At 43.5% G+C, this 22,676-nt stretch overlaps 1 protein-coding gene across 3 annotated transcripts in view; it reads right to left on the bottom strand.

Moving 5' to 3' along the window:
* Nucleotides 1-411: 411 nt before the first annotated feature.
* Nucleotides 412-22,676, bottom strand: part of LOC134345377 (uncharacterized) — a 47,520-nt gene continuing 25,255 nt past the window's right edge. The window contains exons 2-4 of one of the 3 annotated variants that reach the window (XM_063045933.1): nt 11,147-11,284; nt 3,231-3,461; nt 412-1,616 (exon numbers count right to left, since the gene is read on the bottom strand). In XM_063045933.1, coding sequence (XP_062902003.1) covers nt 1,449-1,616; nt 3,231-3,461; nt 11,147-11,284 — 537 coding nt within the window. In that variant the 3' untranslated portion in view covers nt 412-1,448. Of the gene's footprint in view, nt 3,462-10,062; nt 10,557-11,146; nt 11,285-22,676 lie in introns of those variants that run through there. The other 2 variants (XR_010017672.1, XM_063045932.1) reach the window with 2 other exon arrangements.

A 22,676-nucleotide genomic window follows, 5' to 3' on the forward strand; every position in this document is an offset into this window, starting at 1 on the left:
GAGGAGATAACTGCACTCAACTTCACTTGCCCATCACTGAAATGCTCCCACAACCTATTGTCTCTCTTTCAAGGACTCTTCATCTCATGTTCTTGATATTTATTGTTTATTTATTATTAGTACTTATTTGTTTTTCTTTTTGTATTTGCATAGTTTGTTGTCATTCGCACACTGATTTTTCGCCTTGTTGGTTTAGTCATTCATTGATTATATTATGGTTATTAGATTTATGAAGTATGCCCACAATAAAATGACTCTCAGGGTTGTATATAGTAAGATATATGTACTTTGATAATAAATTTACTTTGAACTTTAAATTGCATCCATGAAGATGTTGTGATCAAAGAACTTGAACTCCTTTTTGTTGCCTCTGCTAGTGTCTTGCAACTAGTCAAATAGGGATGATAGATAGTGTAAATGTAGGCCCACAGACAGGCATGGTAGCAAGTAGTTGGGGAGGGATCCAAAGTGAAGGGCTTTTAACTGACCTACTTAGATCCTCCTTAAAGTTTGGCCTTCCTGGGAAAGATTTTAGTCCGGGGCCAAGAGGAAGGATTATTCAGGAGTTATGAAATTAAGGGAGATGAGAACTAGTCTTCAGTTCTTAATGTTAATTGCAAGCAGTAATCAGTTTGAATTTAAAAGGACAGCTTTGTAAACAAGCAATGCTGTCTACAGAGCACAGGCTGCTAGCTCATTAGCTTTTCAAAGTGACCATGAGACATTCTCATGTGCATCATCTAAACATAAAACAATTGGTCTTCAACAAATCAGACAACATGGGTTAAGTTTTGCACCAGTCTGACATTACCACTTAGCACATCAATCATGATACTGTCATGGTTTTACAAATGACAAGGGAGCACTGAAGATTCTTCAAGAAATGTTTAAACTTTAATTTGCAAAGTAAAGCTGAGACAGACAGTAGACTAGGCTGTGTATGTTTTCACACAGCATTCTTTATAGCCCCCTTCTGCATTAACAGCATTAGCAAATGCGGTAAGTTACACTTTAGCTAATAAATCAATTACTCTTCTCTCTCTTACTTGGCTACATTCGTTTTTCTCAAGGGGTTAAACGTACACAGGTTTCATTCAATGGTTACATCCCAAATACCATAGTAATCCCACGCACTCAGTAACAGACACTTAATGCATAATAAAGGCATGGTCAGCATCTGAATAAATACCTGATATGCAATAAAAGCACACTTAAAATAAACACTTAGAAAACAGAGTTAAAATATTTTCCAATATTTTGCAAAGTCTCACATAGAGAGAGGAAACTTTGAGTACACACACAAAAGCTCAAATAAACTCCAGAATTTACTCCCAAATCTGGGTCAAACTATAATTTCTTGTGCTTAGAACTTGAAGTGTTCTCTCCCTACCTTCCTAGGCCACTGAGCCAAAAACCTGTCCCTTCGTGTCTGAGACAGGAAAAAAGACTCAGGAGCCTTTAGAGTCTACTGTCACATTGTCATTTCCCTCCTGTACATCTTGCATGTCGTGTAAGCTGTAACAGTACATCATCGGTGTTTCTCTTTCCACTGGGCTTGATTCAGCAATTTCCAGGAGCATCGGAAAGCATTTTGTTGCGGCCCGCACTGTAAGATACTTGAGCCATGGAAGAAAACAGCACAAAACAATCTCACAGCTTACCAATACAATACCTACAGTTATCGCTATCTTGATTAGCCATGCTCCCCATCCCCCTAGTTTACTATCTAACCAGTCAAATAACTGATGTCCAAACCCTGCATTCTGTCTAACTTCTCTTCTCAGTCTTTTCAATTTGTTCATTGCTCTGGTAAATGATCCCTCGGGACTAGCGTTAGTTGGTATAAAAGTACAGCACTGTTCTCCAAACATCACACAGACTCCTTTTTCTGCTAACAGCCAGTCTAACACCTGTCTATTCTGCCACGCCACTCTACTAGTTGCATCCAGCTGTTGTCCTAGTGTCTCCAGCGCATCATCGGTGTAGTTAATGAATCTCTGTTGATTATAATATATATAATTTATCCACTCAACATTTTTGCTAACCCCTATTATAGGTATAATGGCTTCCCAGCCAGCAGCAATCTCGTTTCTTGCCTTAAACTTGTTCGGTATACCTCTTGGCTGTCCTATACTATCGATTCGGATCGTTGGGTCAGGTTCATATTTTCGCCTCTTCCGCCGCAGTGTCTGCTGCTTCGGAGCGTCAAATTGTACTTCAGGGGATACTACAACTTCTTGAATCAGCATAACTCGTGTACATGTACCTGCTCAACTAAGGGGAAGTGTGGATCTCAGGCCTTCCTCCATTCCGCACAACCACCAAGTGTCTGCTAATGGAATGTTCTGGACATCCAACGCACCTTCGGGTGGAGGGGTACCTACTATGTATCTTCGGCCTGGGGTTACGTCCCAAGTCTGGACGCAGTTATCCCTAAAGTGGCCAACCGAGAAAGCACCTGTCCGTGTAAAGCATTCATAATTCAAATGATCCTGCATTATCAGTTTTCCCACTATGGGGGTTTGATTTCTTTTACTAATGGCCCAAGGTCTAATGTAATTACATTTATGGGTGAGCACGTTTCGATCGAATTGCGAGGAGGCTTGGGATAGCATACACCAATAAGGGCAATATGGGGTGTTGTCAATACATTTCTGATAACAAGGATCTGTCCCGCTACAAATTCCCATGCTGCCAGTCTTGACTACACTTGGACACTGCCGCGCACACTGCCCCCTCCGCTCCTTTCGCCATTGTGTGTAGGTGGAGGAGTTATAAGACATGGGGGCTACGTGTTGCACGGGCTTCGCCCTGGAGCACAGATAACAGTTCTGTCTCTCCATCATTCCTGCTGTGTATTGTGCCCATTGGTACCACTGGCTAGTACATGTATGTTGCCACTGAAAAGAGGTAACTGTTGCGCTCCCTTACTCCTTTCTTTTAAGGTTTGCGGAGTCCTAACATTCCTATGCCATATCGGCCAAATTAATGGTTTCCAAGTCCATACAGGGGTTTGTGGGTGTATCATCTCAAGGGGCAAAACTGGTCGCTCCCAAGTTGTCCTCACTGTCTGAAGGAGTACTACTATCCACAACCTCATCCTTTGGGTCATCAGACCGGTTCTCAAACCCAAAAACTTTCCTTATGGTCTGATCAAACTCCTGTGGTACAGTGACAACTTCTTGTTCTTCTTGTCTGTCCCCTGCTATCCGTTCCTCTTCACCACTTACCTCGGGCTCCACACCTGACTGTACCTGCGGGACTGCTCTGGTGCAGTGATTGAGATGGTACCAGGTGGAACGTCCCTCTACTTGAACTGTAGTGGGTGATGCCTTGGTTACCGTAAAGGGCTCTTCCCTTCTTGGTTCGTTCCACTTTCTTCGAAAAGCTCGCACATAGACCTGATCTCCTGGCTTGATTGGTCCTTCCCTTTGCACGATCTTCAGCTCTTTCCGTTTTTCCTGTGCATAGATAGACTCACATATCATGGTCAGTTGCTGCATGTATTGTTTTAATTCTACTTCCAATTGTTCCAAGCTAGGCCCTTTGTATGGTCCTCTCCACTGGGGCACTGGTATGGGCCTTGCGGTTAGCATTTCATGCGGTGTTAGACACGTCACTTGATTAGTTTGCATGCGGTAACTCATTAATGCTAACGGCAGCGCGTCAATCCAATTGAGTTTAGTACCCGCACAAATTTTATTCAGTTTGGTTTTTAAGAGTCCCATTAATTCTTTCCACCATGCCCTGCGACTGATGGTGATACACGCATCCAAACCTCAGCTTTATTCTTAATGCTTGCAATACTAGTTTGACCACCTTTTGGATTAACACTGAACCATTGTCTGAGCTGACTTCTGTGGGTATTCCGAATCTTGGGATCACTTCATTTGTCAGGAATTTTACCACTGTTCCTGCCCCTTGATCTTTCGAGGGTACCACTTCTACCCATCTACTGAATCTGTCAATTACTACTAACATGTATCTTTTCCCTCTTATTGTCCTTATCATATCTACGTAGTCAATCACTAAATGTTTAAATGGTCTTTCGGGCACGGGTATATGACCTATTGGGGTTCTAATTCCTTTCTGAACATATTCTGTGCACATAGCTCGCACTGCGACAGCACATGGTCTACTGAAGCCTGTAAATAAGGCGACCAAAAACCGTCCTTTTTTATTTTCCTTATTACTTCCCCCCTTGCACAATGATCCATCCCATGCGCTTCTGAAATCAGGATAGTCAACAACGGGGTGGGTGCTACCAATAAACCGTCCTCCATGCTCCACAGGCCGTCTGGGCTCTGCTTGGCCCCCCTTCGTCTCCACATTGTCTGCTCTGCCAAAGTTGCCTGACTTTGTATTTCAATCAGGTCCTCTACCATAGGTTCCGGCTCCAAGCTTACCTGGGGCACAATGATGGCCAACGTACATCCAGATGCTTTCCGGGCTGCTTTGTCTGCAGCTTGATTTCCCTTAGTTATTACATCGTTTCCTTTTTTATGTGCCTGACACTTCACTATAGCCAGCGCTTTGGGTTTCATCATCGCTGTTATTAAATCTAAAATTTGCTGACAGTGCTGTATGGGATCTCCATTACTCTTCTTAAATCCTTTCTGTTTCCACACTGCCCCAAACAAATGACACACTCCATGCACATATGCCGAATCAGTATAAATGTCTACTTTCTCACCTTCCATCATTTCACACGCTGCTGTCAGGGCTTTGATTTCCGCTAACTGGGCGGAACACGGTTGGGGGGCGAGCTTCCATTCTAATTGTCTTAAAACTTGTCTGATCCTGCTGCACTACTGAGAAACCTGCATGATTTCCATCATAATCCCGATAACAGGACCCATTTACAAACAAAACCTTTTTATCTTCCTCTTCTAGTGGTTTGGATTGTAAATCTGCTCTTAATTTGGCAAATGCCATTGTCTCCCTTACGGAGTCATGGGGTTCTCCTTCATGACCCATGGGGACGTAATCAGCTATATTACTGGTAGTACATCTCTGTATAGTTACATCTGGAAATGTCAATAACATCTGATATGCTGCTATTCTGGCTGGTGTCAACACGAATTTACCTCTTTCCAGTAATTCTGTTACCTTGTGGTGTGTGTACAGGATCACAGGGTAGCCCATGGTCATGGACAATGCCTTTTCATAGGCATAGTATAATGCTGCTAGTCCCTGATAACAGGGTGGGTACCCCTGAGCCACTTCATCCAATTTCGTACTATAGTATGCTATAGGTTGTTTTGCTTTTCCTGTGCCCATCTCTTGTGTTAGAACCGCTGCGACATAGCCTTCCTGCCGATTAGATACATACAATGAAAGTCCTTCTCATAGTCAGGCAAAGCTAACGCTGGGGCTGACTGCAATTCCTGTTTAATAGTATTAAATGCTATTTCCGCCTCCTCGTTCCACTGTAAGCCATTCTTCAAACTTGTATGTCCTGCCTCCTTCATTATTTTCCTTAATGGCATTACAATTTCAGCATATTCCCCAATCCAATCTGAACTGTATCCTGTTAATCCTAAGAACGTCATCATCTGCTTTACTGTCTGGGGTTTAGGAGCTTTAGCTATTGCCTCAATTTGACTCGGCACTATCGCCGTCATTCCCCTGGAGATTACCCCACCTAGGTATTCTACCTGTTGCTTACATAATTGCAACTTCTTTTTGGATACCTTATGTCCTCCATACGCCAGTCTTTCTAAAAGGGTTACGGTATCCTGTTCACACTGCTCCTCACTTTCGGAGCAAATTAACAAATCATCCACATACTGTATTGATGTACTTTCCAACTGTATACCCTCTAGGTCTGCCTTTAATACTTGATTAAAAATGTGCGGTGAGTGCTTAAATCCTTGCGGCATTCTAGTATAGGTATACTTGTTACCTCTGGATGTAAATGCAAATAAATACTGACACTGATCGGCCAGGGGAATGCTGAAGAAAGCTGAACACAAATCAATCACTGAAAAATAGCTTGATTCCGGCGGAATGTTAGTCAAAAGCGTGTGGGGGTTGGGGACTACGGCTGGCCAGTCCTCCACTACCTCATTTACCGCTCGTAAATCATGTACCAGTCTCCATTTGGATTTGTCTGCTTTTAAGACGGGCAACAGCGGGGTATTACACGGACTATCTATCCTCTTAAGTACGCCTACTTCGAGCAACCCCTGTATTGTGGGTGCTATTCCCTCCTCTGCTTCTGGTCTTAGAGGGTATTGTAGTCTCCAAGGTGGAACTGCTCCCTTTTTCAGTTTTATTTCTACCGGACTTGCTGTTTTTATTCTCCCTACGTCCGTGTCATGTTGCGACCACAGAATAGATGGTAACCTATCCAGCCTGTTATCTTTTCCCTGACCTTTCTCCTTTTCCAATAGTGACATGTGCAGCTGAGGAATTACTTCGAGCTCCTTTATAGTTCCTGTCATATCTATATCTACCATTATTTTGATGTAGTTGTTGTCTCCCGATGCCCATACCTCCAGCATGATTTTCCTCCAAACCATTACGGTTCCAACGCGTTTTACTAAGGGTCCTAGGTCTCTAGACCAGTATCCTTCATTCACCAGCAACGTTATGTGGGGCACAGCCTCTGGTATTTTATACCATTTCTCCAAAAAGGTATTCCACCTAACTTGTAGGGCTGCCCCTTGCTTTCCAATTATTATAGCCTCTCCTCTTAGGTGCTGCTGGGTACATGGCCCCTCGTGCCATCTGTGCTCTAACTCCTTACTCTGAGTCTCATCAAAAATTACTGTGCAATGTAACTCAGACTTGGGCGCTTCCGCCTTGGGCAATATGACCTGCACGTCCTTTTTCCATTTTTCCCAGGTTTCCCAGATCTGATCTTCTATGTCTCCTATCCAGAAAACATTAGCTTTTTTGATTTCCCACACTAGTAACTGAGTATTCGCTGTTTCCACACTCAACCCATTTCTAGTGCATTCTAATTTTAATTCTAGTTTTAATAGTGCATCTCTGCCTAGCAAATTAATCCGGGTTCCTTTGGACACTAATACTGGCAGAACTATTCTTTTACCGCCCATCCCCAACCGTACTGGAGCTGTATATTGTGTTAACTGTGTTTTCCCCGAGAACCCTACAGTCTTAATAAATTTTCCTGACTGGGAAGGTGAAGGGCATACTGTGGCTGTACGCAAGTATACGTGGCTCCAGTATCTATCATCATTGGTGTCAATTGCCCTTCTAACATAACCTGAACAATGGGTTCCTCTTCTGCTTCCCTTGTTATCACTGGGTAATGTCCCTTCCCACCTGGGTCCTCTGGGCACCCCTAGCATCTTGCGTAGGGGTTCACGGGTCCGCTTGAGCCTGTGGGGGCTGGACCTTGGATAACCTGTGGTTTCCTTCTCATCAGTCCCTATTGGTACGTGACGGGCCGTGACCTGAGTGGACAGTCTCTTCTCATGTGTCCTGGCTGGTTACACTCCCAGCACAGTCTCTCTATCTCTCTCTCCCCTTGTCTCCTCACTGGCCCTCTTTGTCCATAACCTCTCTGTCCCCCTCCTTGGGGTTTCCAGTCCTGCCTGGGCTGCTGTTTAAATTTACTCTGTTCCTGATAGGGCATTCGTGGGAATGCTCCTCCAAAGACGTTTATTATTGGCATGGGGTTTTCTGGCCCGTCTGACAGCGTGACCGGTTCCTCCATACAGTGATGTTTCATTCATTTCAACGGTTGCACTCAAATCGGGTGCTACTGGCAGCATCTTTTCCCTTCTTTTTTAGTTCTTCAAGCTGCATTTGCGTTAGCTTTCTTTGCACCTCTTTCTGCTGCTCAATCAGCTTTCGTTTGTCTTCCCGATATTTCTCAACTGCATGAATTACGTGGTCTCTAAATTCTTGTGAGTTCATTGACATCAGTCCGACCACTTCCTCCAATTTAGATTTAACTTGCGTAGGCATTGCGTCCAAAACGGTGGTTCGGAACAGTATGGTCATAAACGAGTTGTCTTCCACTCCTAGCTCAGTCTCCAGTCTCCACCTTTTTAACTGATTCTCTATATAGGCTGCTGGATTCTCAGTGTCTCCCAGCGGATCCCCTTTCAAAGCTTTGGGGTCCACTTTGGGTGGGTAAAACTTCCTGCGGGCCTGCCATACCCTCTGCCTCACTTGGTCAAAACTGGTCCCGTCAGTCATTGGGCTGAATGCTTTTAGTAGTCCAGCCGTTTCCATCAACTCTTTTAATATGGAGGTTCCCATCAACCTTATCAGCAGTGCCTTCAAATCTCCCATAGCGAATAACCGTCCCGTAGTTTCTTCTTCAAAAGCTCTGATCCACTTCCCTGCTCCTTCATGTAAGCTAGGCAGGGCGTTTTTCAGCCCTTCCAGGTCCTGGGAGCCCCAAGGAACATACTGTACTTGTCCTGACCCTTTTACTAACAACGGCATCACTTTTTCTCCTTCTCTCCCCATATTCTGATTTTCCTCCTCATCCGACTCCTCATCCCCTTCTGACCTCGTTCTTACTGGCTGCCACACAAATCTCTCCAGGGTTCGCTCTCTCCCTTGTTTTCCTATTTTCTCTTGACTTCTCCTTAGAGTCCTCTCTTTCTGATTCAGGCTAGCATTTGCTCGGGTCTTTGCAAATTCCTCAAACTGTTGTTGGAAACCCAGTGGGAAACCTAATTTCTGCTGTAATCTCCTATACTTTTTCTCCGCTTCTCTTATCTCCCTTTCCACTCTCTCTTTTTCCCCTTCAAGGAACTCCTCTTCTATCCCCTGTCTACACTCTCTTATACGCTCACACTCATTACTTGACTCTTGCTCTTCTGATAAATCATCTTCTTTTTCAGCCAGTTCAGTGTCATGTTCCTGTAACAGGAATTCCTCCTGATTTTTCCTCAGCCTCAATTCCTGCAACTCTTTGATACGTTCTCTTATTATCTTACTTTCTGGTTCTACTTTTTTCTTATCTTCCTGCATCTCCTTCCACAGTGCCCCTCTCTCCTCCTCATATTTCCTTCTTTCCTCCTCGGTCTCCCAGACTTTAAACTTTCCCTCCAGTTCTAGTTCTCCTCATAATGCAGGGCACTGTTTAAGAGTCTCCTTCTCGTAATAAGGGGGAGGGGTTTCTACATTTCTCAGCTCTGGGTATAGAGTCGGCTCTTTATTTGGTTTCTCCTGTGATTTACCAAACTGCTTTTCTTGTTTCTCAGTGTCTTCTTTACTTGCTACTGATATTCGTCCTTTCTTTCTCAATCTTTCTGCCTCCATCCTAAAGAGTTTTAACACTTCTATCTCCTGTTTCCTTTTTTTCTCCCTTTTTTTAGATTTATCTCTTGGTTTATAATTTTTTAATCAGCGCCTCCATTTCCTCACATAAACTTACATCAAATATTCCTTCTTTCGGCCACTTCGTGACCAGATTTTTGGTTCTTTTTTTCCCATTTTTCTGAAATTTCCGCGATCTTACCTTGACACACCGGGAATATTCTACTCAATATTTCTGCTGCTGTTCCTTTCCCTGTCATATTGTTCTTCCCCTTTTTAAGGTATTCTTGGCGTCTCACACCAAAATAGTACTATTTTCTGTAACCTATTTTCTATCTAGCCTTATGGTTTCTTCTCACCCGCGTCTAAATTATCTACTTAAGCTATCCTTATCTTCTATTCTGTTCTGCCCGTGCAGACCCCTTTCTCGGGCGGTATCCGCAGAACCTTCTTTTTGCACCTCGCCTATTCAGACCCTAACTTTTCTTAAGGCGGTATTCACGAGGATTTTCTCTTTTCTTTCTTTTCCTGTCCGTTCAGACCTTTGTCTCGTACAAAGCGGTATCCACAGGGACTTACCGACACCACGTGGAATTTTTCTCACTTAACTTCTTATTACTTTATTCATACTCACCCCTTCCCCTCACTGCAGTGTTCTTGATTAATCCTCCGAGCCTCCTTTTAACCCTCAATTCTGCCAGATTCTTTGAATCGGAGAGACCCTTCGGCAGTTGTTTCACACTCCTGAGTCCCCGAGATCTCCCCAAAAACCAACAGAATTCTTAGTCCAAATTGTCGCTAAAAAGCGCTTACCTTTGTTTGGGTGCACCCTGAATTCTGTTAGCTCTGTGGAGGTCCCCCAGGGACCAGGAAGCGCCCTCAATTCGCCGTTTCCTTCTTCCACGGGTCTCTTCCCGATCCTGCCCGTCTACGCCAGTTTTGTCGTGGTTTCACAAATGACAAGGAAGCGCCGAAGATTCATCAAGGAATGTTTAAACTTTAATTTGCATAGTAAAACTGAGACAGACAGTGGACTAGGCTGTGTATGTTTTCACACAGCATTCTTTATAGCCCCCTTCTGCATTAACAGCATTAGCAAATGCGGTAAGTTACACTTTAGCTAATAAATCAATTACTCTTATCTCTTTTACTTGGCTACATTCGTTTTTCTCGAGGGGTTAAAAGTACACAGGTTTCATTCAATGGTTACATCCCAAATACCACAGTAATCCCACGCACTCAGTAGCAGACACTTAATGCATAGTAAAGGTATGGTCAACATCTGAATAAACACCTGACACGCAATAAAAGCAATAAACACGTAGAAAACTGCGTCCGGTGCTCCCGATGTGGCCTTTTATATATTGGCGAGACCAGACGCAGACTGGGAGACCGCTTTGCTGAACATCTACGCTCTGTCCGCCAGAGAAAGCAGGATCTCCCAGTGGCCACACATTTTAATTCCACATCCCATTCCCATTCTGACATGTCTATCCACGGCCTCCTCTACTGTAAAGATGAAGCCACACTCAGGTTGGAGGAACAACACCTTATATTCCGTCTGGGTAGCCTCCAACCTGATGGCGTGAACATCGACTTCTCTAACTTCCGCTAAGGCCCCACCTCCCCCTCGTACCCCATCTGTTACTTATTTTTATGCACACATTCTTTCTCTCACTCTCCTTTTTTCCCTCTGTCCCTCTGAATATACCTCTTGCCCATCCTCTGGGTTCTATCCCCCCCTTGTCTTTCTTCCCGGACCTCCTGTCCCATGATCCTCTCGTATCCCCTTCTGCCTATCACCTGTCCAGCTCTCGGCTCCATCCCTCCCCCTCCTGTCTTCTCCTATCATTTTGCATCTCCCCCTCCCCCTCCAGCTTTCAAATCTCTTACTCACTCTTCCTTCAGTTAGTCCTGACGAAGGGTCTCGGCCTGAAACGTCGACTGCACCTCTTCCTACAGATGCTGCCTGGCCTGCTGCGTTCACCAGCAACTTTGATGTGTGTTGCTTGAATTTCCAGCATCTGCAGAATTCCTGTTGTTTGAAAACAGAGTTAAAATGTTTTCCAATAATACCAGGCATATTTGATCTATAGTGATACAGGTGTCCTTTGCTTTATGAAAGTTCACTTTACATCACTTTGCTTTTACGAAAGACCTACATTAGTACCTGTTTTCGCTAACCGAAAGAAATCCGAAGAGGATTTTCGCTTTTATGAGAAAAGGCGCCCACTTTAAGCTTGTGTTTACCCTGAGAAAGACTACCATGACCGTGAAGCCTTGCGCGGGCTGGTGTGTGCGCATGCGTGTATGTGCTGATTTTTTTTCTACAAATCGGTTTTGGCTAAACCTTCCCAATTCTGATAAGTGAAACTATACTGTACATACATTATTTCTACTTTATATAGGCTGTGTATTTGTCATATCACTCCTGCTTTTACTATATGTTAGTGTTATTTTAGGTTTTATGTGTTATTTGGTATGATTTGGTAGGTTATTTTTTGGGTCTGGGAACACTCAGAAATATAAATTAATGGTAAGTGCTTCTTCACTTTATGCCATTTCGGCTTACGAAAGGTTTCATAGGAATGCTCTACTTTCGGATAGTGGGGGAAATCTGTATTTGTGTACTCAGAGAGTCAACCTCACAACTCTAACTTTGGTTGAATGGGTTCTCTGTCTTCAGGACCTTTTGGCGCACCTGTGGTTTAAACACCTTTAAACAAAGGTGTTTAAACTTTCAGAGGTATTTCCCACCGCAGGTATGTAAGTCGAAGGAAGCATTGTCAGACTTAAGATACTGAACTAGATATTGTGCCTATTGAAATTGCATTAAATCACCTGCTGTAATCTTATGGGGATAAAAAAATGAGATTAATTTGAATATTGGAGTCTCCAGGAAAATGACTGCTTGTTGCGATGAATAGAGACCTTTATATCACTAGCTTCAGTGTCTCTCCAGTGACTCAGATCACAGTTACTACAAGAGGGAAGAGTTTTGAATGGCGTTTATCAGTGTTTTTATATTTATTAGACACAGCGTGGATGGTGCCTGGAACTTGCTGCCTGAAGAGTTGTTGGAATTAGGTAAAATCACCACATTTAAGACAGACACTTAAATAGGCAAGATAGAGAAGGAAACATTCCCAATGTGGCAAATGGAAATAGTATATATGGGTAGAAGTCAACATGGATATGAGGGCGGAAGGGACATTTCTGTGCTATATTACCCTATGGCATGGATTCATATACAGAGCAGAAAGCGATCTTTCACCCAACTCATCCAGCATGACCAAGGTGCCTATATATGTAAATCCCATTTAGAAACATAGAAACATAGAAAATAGGTGCAGGAGTAGGCCATTCGGCCCTTCGAGCCTGCACCACCATTTATTATGATCATGGCTGATCATCCAACTCAGAACCCTGCCCCAGCCTTCCCTCCATACCCGCTGATCCCCGTAGCCACAAGGGCCATATCTAACTCCCTCTTAAATATAGCCAATGAACTGGCCCCAACTGTTTCCTGTGGCAGAGAATTCCACAGATTCACCATTCTCTGTGTGAAGAAGTTTTTCCTAATCTCGGTCCTAAAAGGCTTCCCCTTTATCCTCAAACTGTGACCCCTCGCTCTGGACTTCCCCAACATTGGGAACAATCTTCCTGCATCTAGCCTGTCCAATCCCTTTAGGATTTTATACGTTTCAATCAGATCCCCCCTCAATCTTCTAAATTCCAACGAGTACAAACCCAGTTCATCCAGTCTTTCTTCATATTGCATCTGCCATGAATTTGCCCACTCACCCAACCTATCCAAGTCACCCTGCATCCTCTTAGCATCCTCCTCACAGCTAACACTGCCGCCCAGCTTCGTGTCATCCACAAACTTGGAGATGCTGCATTTAATTCCCTCATCCAAGTCATTAATATATATTGTAAACAACTGGGGTCCCAGCACTGAGCCTTGCGGTACCCCACTAGTCACTGCCTGCCATTCTGAAAATGTCCCGTTTATTCCCACTCTTTGCTTCCTGTCTGCTAACCACTTCTCCATCCACATCAATACCTTACCCCCAATACCGTGTGCTTTAAGTTTGCACACTAATCTCCTGTGTGGGACCTTGTCAAAAGCCTTTTGAAAATCCAAATATACCACATCCACTGGTTCTCCCCTATCCACTCTACTAGTTACATCCTCAAAAAATTCTGTGAGATTCGTCAGACATGATTTTCCTTTCACAAATCCATGCTGACTTTGTCCAATGATTTCACTGCTTTCCAAATGTGCTGTTATCACATCTTTGATAACTGACTCCAGCAGTTTCCCCACCACCGACGTTAGGCTAACCGGTCTATAATTCCCCGGTTTCTCTCTCCCTCCTTTTTTAAAAAGTGGGGTTACATTAGCCACCCTCCAATCCTCAGGAACTAGTCCAGAATCTAACGAGTTTTGAAAAATTATCACTAATGCATCCACTATTTCTTGGGCTACTTCCTTAAGCACTCTGGGATGCAGACCATCTGGACCTGGGGATTTATCTGCCTTTAATCCCTTCAATTTACCCAACACTATTTCCCTACTAACATGTATTTCGCTCACTTCCTCCATCTCACTGGACCCTCTGTCCCCTACTATTTCTGGAAGATTATTTATGTCCTCCTTAGTGAAGACAGAACCAAAGTAATTATTCAATTGGTCTGCCATGTCCTTGCTCCCCATAATCAATTCACCTGTTTCTGTCTGTAGGGGACCTACATTTGTCTTTACCAGTCTTCTCCTTTTTACATATCTATAAAAGCTTTTACAGTCAGTTTTTATGTTCCCTGCCAGTTTTCTCTCATAATCTTTTTTCCCCTTCCTAATTAAGCCCTTTGTCCTCCTCTGCTGAACTCTGAATTTCTCCCAGTCCTCAGGTGAGCCACTTTTTCTGGCTAATTTGTATGCTTCTTCTTTGGAATTGATATTATCCCTAATTTCTCTTGTCAGCCACGGGTGCACTACCTTCCTTGAGTTATTCTTTTGCCAAACTGGGATGAACAATTGTTGTAGTTCATCCATGCAATCCTTAAATGCTTGCCATTGCATATCCACCGTCAATCCTTGAAGTGTCATTTGCCAGTCTATCTTAGCTAATTCACGTCTCATACCTTCAAAGTTACCCCTCTTTAAGTTCAGAACCTTTGTTTCTGAATTAACTATGTCACTCTCCATCTTAATGAAGAATTCCAGCATATTATGGTCACTCTTACCCAAGGGGCCTCTCACGACAAGATCGCTAATTAACCCTTCCTCATTGCTCAAATCCCAGTCCAGAATACCCTGCTCTCTAGTTGGTTCCTCGACATGTTGGTTCAAAAAACCATCCTGCATACATTCCAAGAAATCCTCTTCCTCAGCACCTTTACCAATTTGGTTCACCCAATCTACATGTAGATTGAAGTCACCCATTATAACTGCTGTTCCTTTATTGCACACATTTCTAATTTCCTGTTTAATACCATCTCCGACCTCACTACTACTGCTAGGTGGCCTGTACACAACTCCCACCAGCGTTTTCTGCCCCTTAGTGTTAGGCAGCTCTACCCATATCGATTCCACATCTTCCCGGCTTATGTCCTTCCTTTCTATTGCGTTCATCTCATCTTTAACCAGCAACGCCACCCCACTTCCTTTTCTTTCATGTCTATCCCTCCTGAATATTGAATATCCCTGAACGTTGAGCTCCCATCCTTGGTCACCCTGGAGCCATGTCTCTGTGATCCCAACTATATCATAATCATTAATAACAATCTGCACTTTCAATTCATCCACCTTGTTACAAATGCTCCTTGCATTGACACACAAAGCCTTCAGGCGCTGTTTTACAACTCTCTTAGCCCTTATACAATTATGTTGAAAAGTGGGCCTTTTTGATGCTTGCCCTGGATTTGTTGGCCTGCCACTTTTACTTTTCTCCTTACTACTTTTTGCTTCTACCCTCACTTTACACCCCTCTGTCACTCTGCACTGGTTCCTATCCCCCTGTTGTGAAATAACCTCCTCTCGCCTAGCCTCTTTAATTTGATTCCCACCTCCCAACCATTCTAGTTTAAAGTCACCTCAGTAGCCCTCGCTAATCTCCCTGCCAGGATATTGGTCCCCCTAGGATTCAAGTGTAACCTGTCCTTTTTGTACAGGTCACGCCTGCGCCAAAAGAGGTCCCAATGATCCAAAAACTTGAATCCCTGCCTCCTGCTCCAATCCCTCAGCCACGCATTTATCCTCCACCTCATCGCATTCCTACTCTCACTGTCGCGTGGCACAGGCAGTAATCCCGAGATTACTACCTTTGCGGTCCTTTTTCTCAACTCCCTTCCTAGCTCCCTATATTCTCCTTTCAGGACCTCTTCCCTTTTCCTACCTATGTCATGCTTGACTCATATCTCTTCAAACTCTTGTTACCCATTTAATTGCCAAAAACCTTTTAAACGTTATAATTGTACCTACATCTATCACCTCCTCTGGCAGCTTGAACTCATAAATTCACAGCTTGACATAGATCTTGGTGTATTATTTAACAACCTTCTTTACTGCCCATTATGAGTATTTTCCTGGAGACTCCAATACTCAAAATGGCAGAAAACATTTTGATGTTTTTCTTTTTCTCATCGGAGTTAAGAGAGGCGGGACTGCGCAGGCGTATGACGTTGGGCAGTGAAGTGCGGAAGATTTAAAAGGAACACAGCCGTATACAGTGGGCAGCGATGTTTTGCGGGCAGTGGAGTGAGCCAGGAGCAGAGTGAAGGCTTAAGGGCTTTGGCTCAACCGGCTAGGGCGGAAACGCGTGAGGCAAAGTAGGTTTGGTTTTCAATTTCCCCTGTTATTTGAGGAAAGGGGGAAGTATGAGTGAGAGGACAGCATCTTGTTCATGGTGTTGGATATGGGAGGTCCTGGAGTCTCCTAGCCTTCTGGACGTCCACATCTGCGCCAGGTGTGCCGAGATGCAGCTCCTAAGGGACCGCGTTTGGGTGACTGGAGCTGCAGCTCGATGGTCTTCGTTTGGTCAGGGAGAGTGAGGAGTTGATAGAGAGGAGTTACAGGCAGGTGGTCACACTGGGGCCACGGGAGGCAGACAAGTGGGTCACGGTTAGGGGGAAGAAGAAGAGTCAGGTACTAGAGAGTACCCAGTGGCTGTGCCCCTTGACAATAAATACTCCTGTTTGAGTATTGCTGGGTGGGGGGGAACAGCCTACCTGGGGGAAGCAACAGTGGCCGTGCCTCCAGCACAGATTCCGGCCCTGTAGCTCAGAAGGGTAGAGAGAGGAATAGGAGGGCAGTAGTAATAGGGGACTCGATAGTTAGGGGGTCAGATAGGCGATTCTGTGGACACAGTCAGGAGACCCGGATGGTAGTTTGCCTCCCTGGTGCCAGGGTCCGGTACGTTTCTGATCGCGTCCAAGATATCCTGAAGTGGGAGGGTGAGGAGCCAGAGGTCATGGTACATATAGGTACTAATGACATAGGTAGGAAAAGGGAAGAGGTCCTGAAAGGAGAATATAGGGAGTTAGGAAGGGAGTTGAGAAGAAGGACCGCAAAGGTAGTAATCTCGGGATTACTGCCTGTGTCACGGGACAGTGAGAGTAGGAATGGAATGAGGTGGAGAATAAATGCGTGGCTGAGGGTTTGGAGCAGGGGCAGGGATTCAAGTTTCTGGATCATTGGGACCCCTTTTGGTGCAGGTGTGACCTGTACAAAAAGGACGGGTTACACTTGAATCCTAGGGGGACCGATATCCTGGCGGGGAGATTTACGAAGGCTACTAGGGAGACTCTAAACTAGAATGGTTGGGGGGGGGGGAATCAAATTGAAGAGACTAGGAGAGAGGAGGTTAGTTCACAAATAGAGAAAGCTAGTAGACAGTGTTTGAGGGAGGATAGGCAGGAGACAGAGATCGGGAGCGCTCAGACTGACAATGTGGGGAGAAGGAAGAAAAGGATAATAAAGTTGTTTGCACCATTAGGGATAAACCGAGAGTAAGAGATGGAGAGTTTCTTACTGCATCTATTTTAATGCTAGGAGCATTGTAAGAAAGGTGGATGAGCTTAGAGCATGGATTGATACCTGGAAATATGATGATGTAGCTATTAGTGAAACATGGTTGCAGGAGGGGTGTGATTGGCAACTAAATATTCCAGGATTTCATTGCTTCAGTTGTGATAGAATCCGAGGGGCAAGAGGGGGAGGTGTTGCATTGCTTGTCAGAGAAAATATACCAGCGGTGCTTTGGCAGGATAGATTGGAGAACTTGTCTAGGGAGGCTATTTGGGTGGAATTGAGGAATGGGAAAGGTGTAGTGACACTTATAGGGGTGGATTATAGACCACCTAATGGGGACCGAGAATTGGAGGAGCAAATTTGTAAGGAGATAGCAGATATTTGTAGTAAGCACAAGGCTGTGATTGTGCGAGGTTTTAATTTTCCGCACATTGACTGGGAAGCCCATTCTGTAAAAGGGCTGGATGGTTTGGAGTTTGTAAAATGTGTGCGGGATAGTTTTTTGCAGCAATACATAGAGGTACCAACTAGAGAAGGGGCAGTGTTGGATCTCCTGTTAGGAAATGAGATAGGTCAGGTGACGGAGGTATGTGTTGGGGAGCACTTCGGGTTCAGTGATCACAATGCCATTAGTTTCAATATAATTATGGAGAAAGGTAGGTCTGGACCCAGGGTTGAGATTTTTGATTGGAGAAAGGCTAACTTTGAGGAGATGCAAAAGGATTTAGAAGGAGTGGATTGGGACAATTTGTTTTATGGGAAAGATGTAATAGAGAAGTGGAGGTCATTTAAAGGTGAAATTTTGAGGGTACAGAATCTTTGTTCCTGTTAGGTTGAAAAGGAAAAAGCCATGGTTTTCAAGGGATATTAGAAACTTGGTTTGGAAAAAGAGACAGATCTACAATAAATATAGGCAGCTTGGAGTAAATGAGGTGCTTGAGGAATATAAAGAATGTAAAAAGAATCTTAAGAAAGAAATTAGAAAAGCTAAGAGAAGATGTGAGGCTACTTTGGCAAGTAAGGTGAAAATAAATCCAAAGAGTTTCTACAGTTATATTAATAGCAAAGATCTGGTCACCTCACTACAGGAAAGATGTGGAAACCATAGAAAGGGTGCAGAGGAGATTTACAAGTATGTTGCCTGGATTGGGGAGCATGCCTTATGAGAGTAGGTTGAGTGAACTTGGCCTTTTCTCCTTGGAGTGACGGAGGATGAGAGGTGACCTGATAGAGGTGTATAAGACGATGAGAGGCATTGATCGTGTGGATAGTCAGAGGCTTTTTCCCAGGGCAGAAAATTGCTAACACAAGAGGCCATAGTTTTAAGGTGCTTGGAAGTAGGTACAGACGAGATGTCAGGGGAAAGTTTTTTTACGCAGAGAGTGGAAAGTGTGTGGAATGGGCTGCCGGTGACGGTGGTGGAGGCAGATACGATAGGATCTTTTAAGAGACTCCTGGACAGGTACACAGAATTTAGAAAAATAGAGGGCTATGGGTAACCCTAGGTAATTTCTAAAGTAAGTACATGTTCAGCACAGCATTGTGGGCTGAAGGGCCTGTATTGTACTGTAGGTTTTCTATGTTTCTATGTTTAAGTGAGGAAATTTCAACGAACTTTACAGACTTCTTCATCACAATCTATGTTGGGACTTATCATTAAACCGCTGCAAAATTATAGATATGGAAATTGCCAAATTCAGCTGACACTATAACATTTCACACCATCAGAATGAATATTATTCAGTTGGCTCTCCTTTATATCCAATAGTTAGATACAGTTTAGTCAGCTCCATACTCCTGTCTTGATGATTGCCCAAGTGTCAATGCCCTCATCTTTGCCATATATACCATGCATCAATATTTCCCTTTCCTGATGTTTTTGGCACCTCAAGGTCCTTTCGTCTATGTTTCATGGTACAATTTTCCTCAACAGAGATGCCAGAGCTAGGGAACATGTCTGACGAGATGGATTTACCTATTTAGAACTGTGATAAAGCTATTTTTTTTTGAGGCGTTTGATTTATCTAAGTGCAATAGATGAATCACTCGAGTCTATTTAAGGCTCAAGTCAATACCTCTTTAAAAAACTTCAAAGAGAAATAAGGCCTTGCAAAAATGTCTAGGTTATAAAAATGAATAAAAAGAGCATCAACTTGGAAAGTGGAGTTTAGGTTAATTTAATCAAATAGAGAAGCATGGACTAGGCACCATGCACATCCTTCAAATGCTGCAAAAACTCAGAAACTAACTCATATAAGGCAGACGACTGATTAAATGATCTTTTTGCACCAGAGTGATATACATGTTCTGAGAATATATGATGATTTAAAAATCTGTATCCTGTCATGATTTACAATGGGATTCTATTGACCTAAGATGTATTCCAAAATGTTTACCATTTGGAATAGAAAAATCTAGACTTTATTTAATACATGCAAGAAATGGCGACTCCTTTGGAAACAGCTTTATTTCCATCTTTAATGTCTCTATTTTTCCCTTTCAGGGTTGTTTTGAAGACCCTGACCTGGAGTTACACGCTGACCATGGTTCTTTGCTGGAATGGGACCCTCTCTCGGGCTTTCATGATTGGCAGTTGTTCGGCACGCCAAGGGTTCAGCCAAGGGGCTTTGCTCGCCTTCAGAGGACCGAGATTTTGTGGCTTTGGAGATGGGGGGGGATCGGAGGTCGGTGCCTCTGCAGGAGATTGGTGTGTCGTTGGAGACAAAGATCTAAGGCTGTGTGCTGAGAGACCTGAGTTCTTTGGGCACAGAGCTCAGAATAAGCAATACATGGACTTTTAACATTGTAAACCAGCGAGTTGTTTGTTATGTCTCCCCTCTCGCTGTGAAACAGTGACATCTCTTTCTCCCATATTAGGGAGAGAGAGAGAGAGTCTGTGGTATGTTGAATACCGGGTGAACAAGTTGTCTTTGGGGTACTTAAAGTCTGTGTCTTTGCTGTTGGTTTGCTTACTCTTGAGTCCTTGGTGGTGGATGCTGATGCATTTTTTTGCTAGTGAGGGAGGGGGATTGTTGCTTGCTTCCACTTATGCGTGGGAGGGAGAGAAGCTGGGGGGGACTTCGGGGTTCTAACATTTTCTGTTGTTCATTCTTTGGGGGCACTCCTCTGTTTTCGTGGATGGTTGCGAAGAAAAGCATTTCAGGTTGTGTATTGTATATATTTCTCTGACATTAAATGTACCTTTGAAACCTTCGAAATAGCTTCCAAAATATTTTGTTTCATTGCAAAAGGCTAATAGAATATGAAATAAGCATTTTCTTTCTTTCTCAATATTTTTATCAATTTCTTACATAAGAAAAAGAATACAGAGTACAGCATACAATATATTAGAATCACACTTATAGTCTCAAAACTCCATATTCATGTAAATTAATTTGAATCGCAATATTGAAAAATAACAATTTTATTATACAAAAAAAAATTTAAGCCCACTACCAAAAAAAGCTGTTTGGTAAAGAAAGAAAAAAGAAAAAAAAATCCTTATCATATAGTAAAACATATTATTAGCCAAAATCTGTACTTAATAACAAATCAAAGATTTTGAAAATAATTCAAAAATGGTCCCCACAATGTTAGGAAGTCTTGTCTAGATTCAGAAATTGAACAACGAATCTTCTCTAAATTTAAGCATGACATAACATCATTTAAGCATTGAGCGTGAGTAGGCGGAGCAACATCCTTCCACCTAAACAAAGATGCCCTCCTGGCTATAAGAGAAATAAAAACCAAAATGTGCAAATCAGGTGTCTCCAAAATAATATCTTTTCCTCCAACAAGACCAAATAAGGCAGTCAAAGGGTTAGGTTTAAAATTTACTTTAAAAAGTACAGAAAAGGTTTGGAATACTTCCTTCCAATATTTTTCAAGACTCGGGCATGTCCAAAACATATGAATCAGTGAAGCTTCTCCATTGTTACATCTATCACAATAAGGAGATATATCTGAATAAAAATGAGACAGCTTATCTTTAGTCATGTAGGCCAGGGGTCCCCAACCTTTTTTGCACTGCGGACCGGTTTAATATTGACAATATTCTTGCGGACCGGCCGACCGGGGGGGGGGGTGGGTGGGGGTAGCATTGCCAATGAACAAGAGTAGCAGTCAAATGCGTTGTTTACCCAAAAGACTACAATGACCATGAAGCCTTGCGCGGGCACCAATGCACATGCGCATCGTGACCTGCCGCTTCCTCTCCCTCCCCTCCCCCAAGCAAATCCTTTTTGGCGATTCTGTTCGTGGGGTGGGTGTTAATCACTACCGGAATATAGGTGATAAGTGGGAAATACCCTCAATTCTGTTTCTAAAAGGGTTTATCTAACGAATTTAATATTAAACACATAGCGCATATTTTCCTCGCATGGATATAATGATAAGTCAATTACCGGGGAGCTTGAAGTAAGTGTTGAACGAACTTCCAGTAGAAGTGGCAGAAGCAGGTTCGATATGATCATTTAAAGAAAAATTGGATAGGTATATGGACAGGAAAGGAATGGAGGATTATGGGCTGAGTGCAGGTCGGTGGGACTAGGTGAGAGTAGCGTTCGGCACGGGCTAGAAGGGCAGAGATGGCCTGTTTCCATGCTGTAATCGTTATATGGTTATATAGGTCACTTATAAGTCAATAGCATCATAACATTTTAAGTAATATTTGGATATTAAACGCACAGCATATATTTTCCCCGTATGAATATATAAAATCATTGCAACACACCAATATCGCTGAATCAGCGGGAGCCCTGGGCTTCTTTCCCTGCAACAAGACGGTCCTATCGAGGGGTGATGGGAGACAGCGATACTCGAAGGGGGTTCCTTATGTCCAGTCTATTCCGCAATTTAGTTTTCATTGCATTCATTGCAGAAAACTCCACTTAGCAGAAAAATGTTGGAAATGAAAGCAACGTTTTCAGTGCTTTCGTGGCTATCTCAGGATATTTAGCCTTGACTTTGATCCAAAATGCCGGCAGAGATGTTATGTCAAACACACTTTCCAGCCCGTCGTCATTTGCAAGCTTGAGGAGTTGATCGCCTTCCCGCCCTGACACGGATGATGCGTGGGTCATGACCTTGCATGTGTGATGGCTGATCAGTGGCCGTGACAGGGAATGAGGAAAGGTGCAGCTGACCAAATCATATCGCTTCCTCGCGGCCCGGTAGTGCATGCTCTGTGGCCCGGTACCAGTCCGCGGCCCGGTGGTTGGGGACCGCTGATGTAGGCCCTATGGACCACTTTAAATTGTAGGAGGGCACATAACGATAAGGTATTAACCAATTCAAAAATTTCATTCCAAGTTTCCTCAGAAATTGAAGTCTAAAAGTCTTGTTCCTAGACATTTTTAATTTTGTCTAAAGGAACGTTTATCATTCCCAACAG

The sequence above is a fragment of the Mobula hypostoma genome, chromosome 4, assembly GCF_963921235.1.
Source record: "Mobula hypostoma chromosome 4, sMobHyp1.1, whole genome shotgun sequence".
NCBI lineage: Eukaryota > Metazoa > Chordata > Chondrichthyes > Myliobatiformes > Myliobatidae > Mobula > Mobula hypostoma.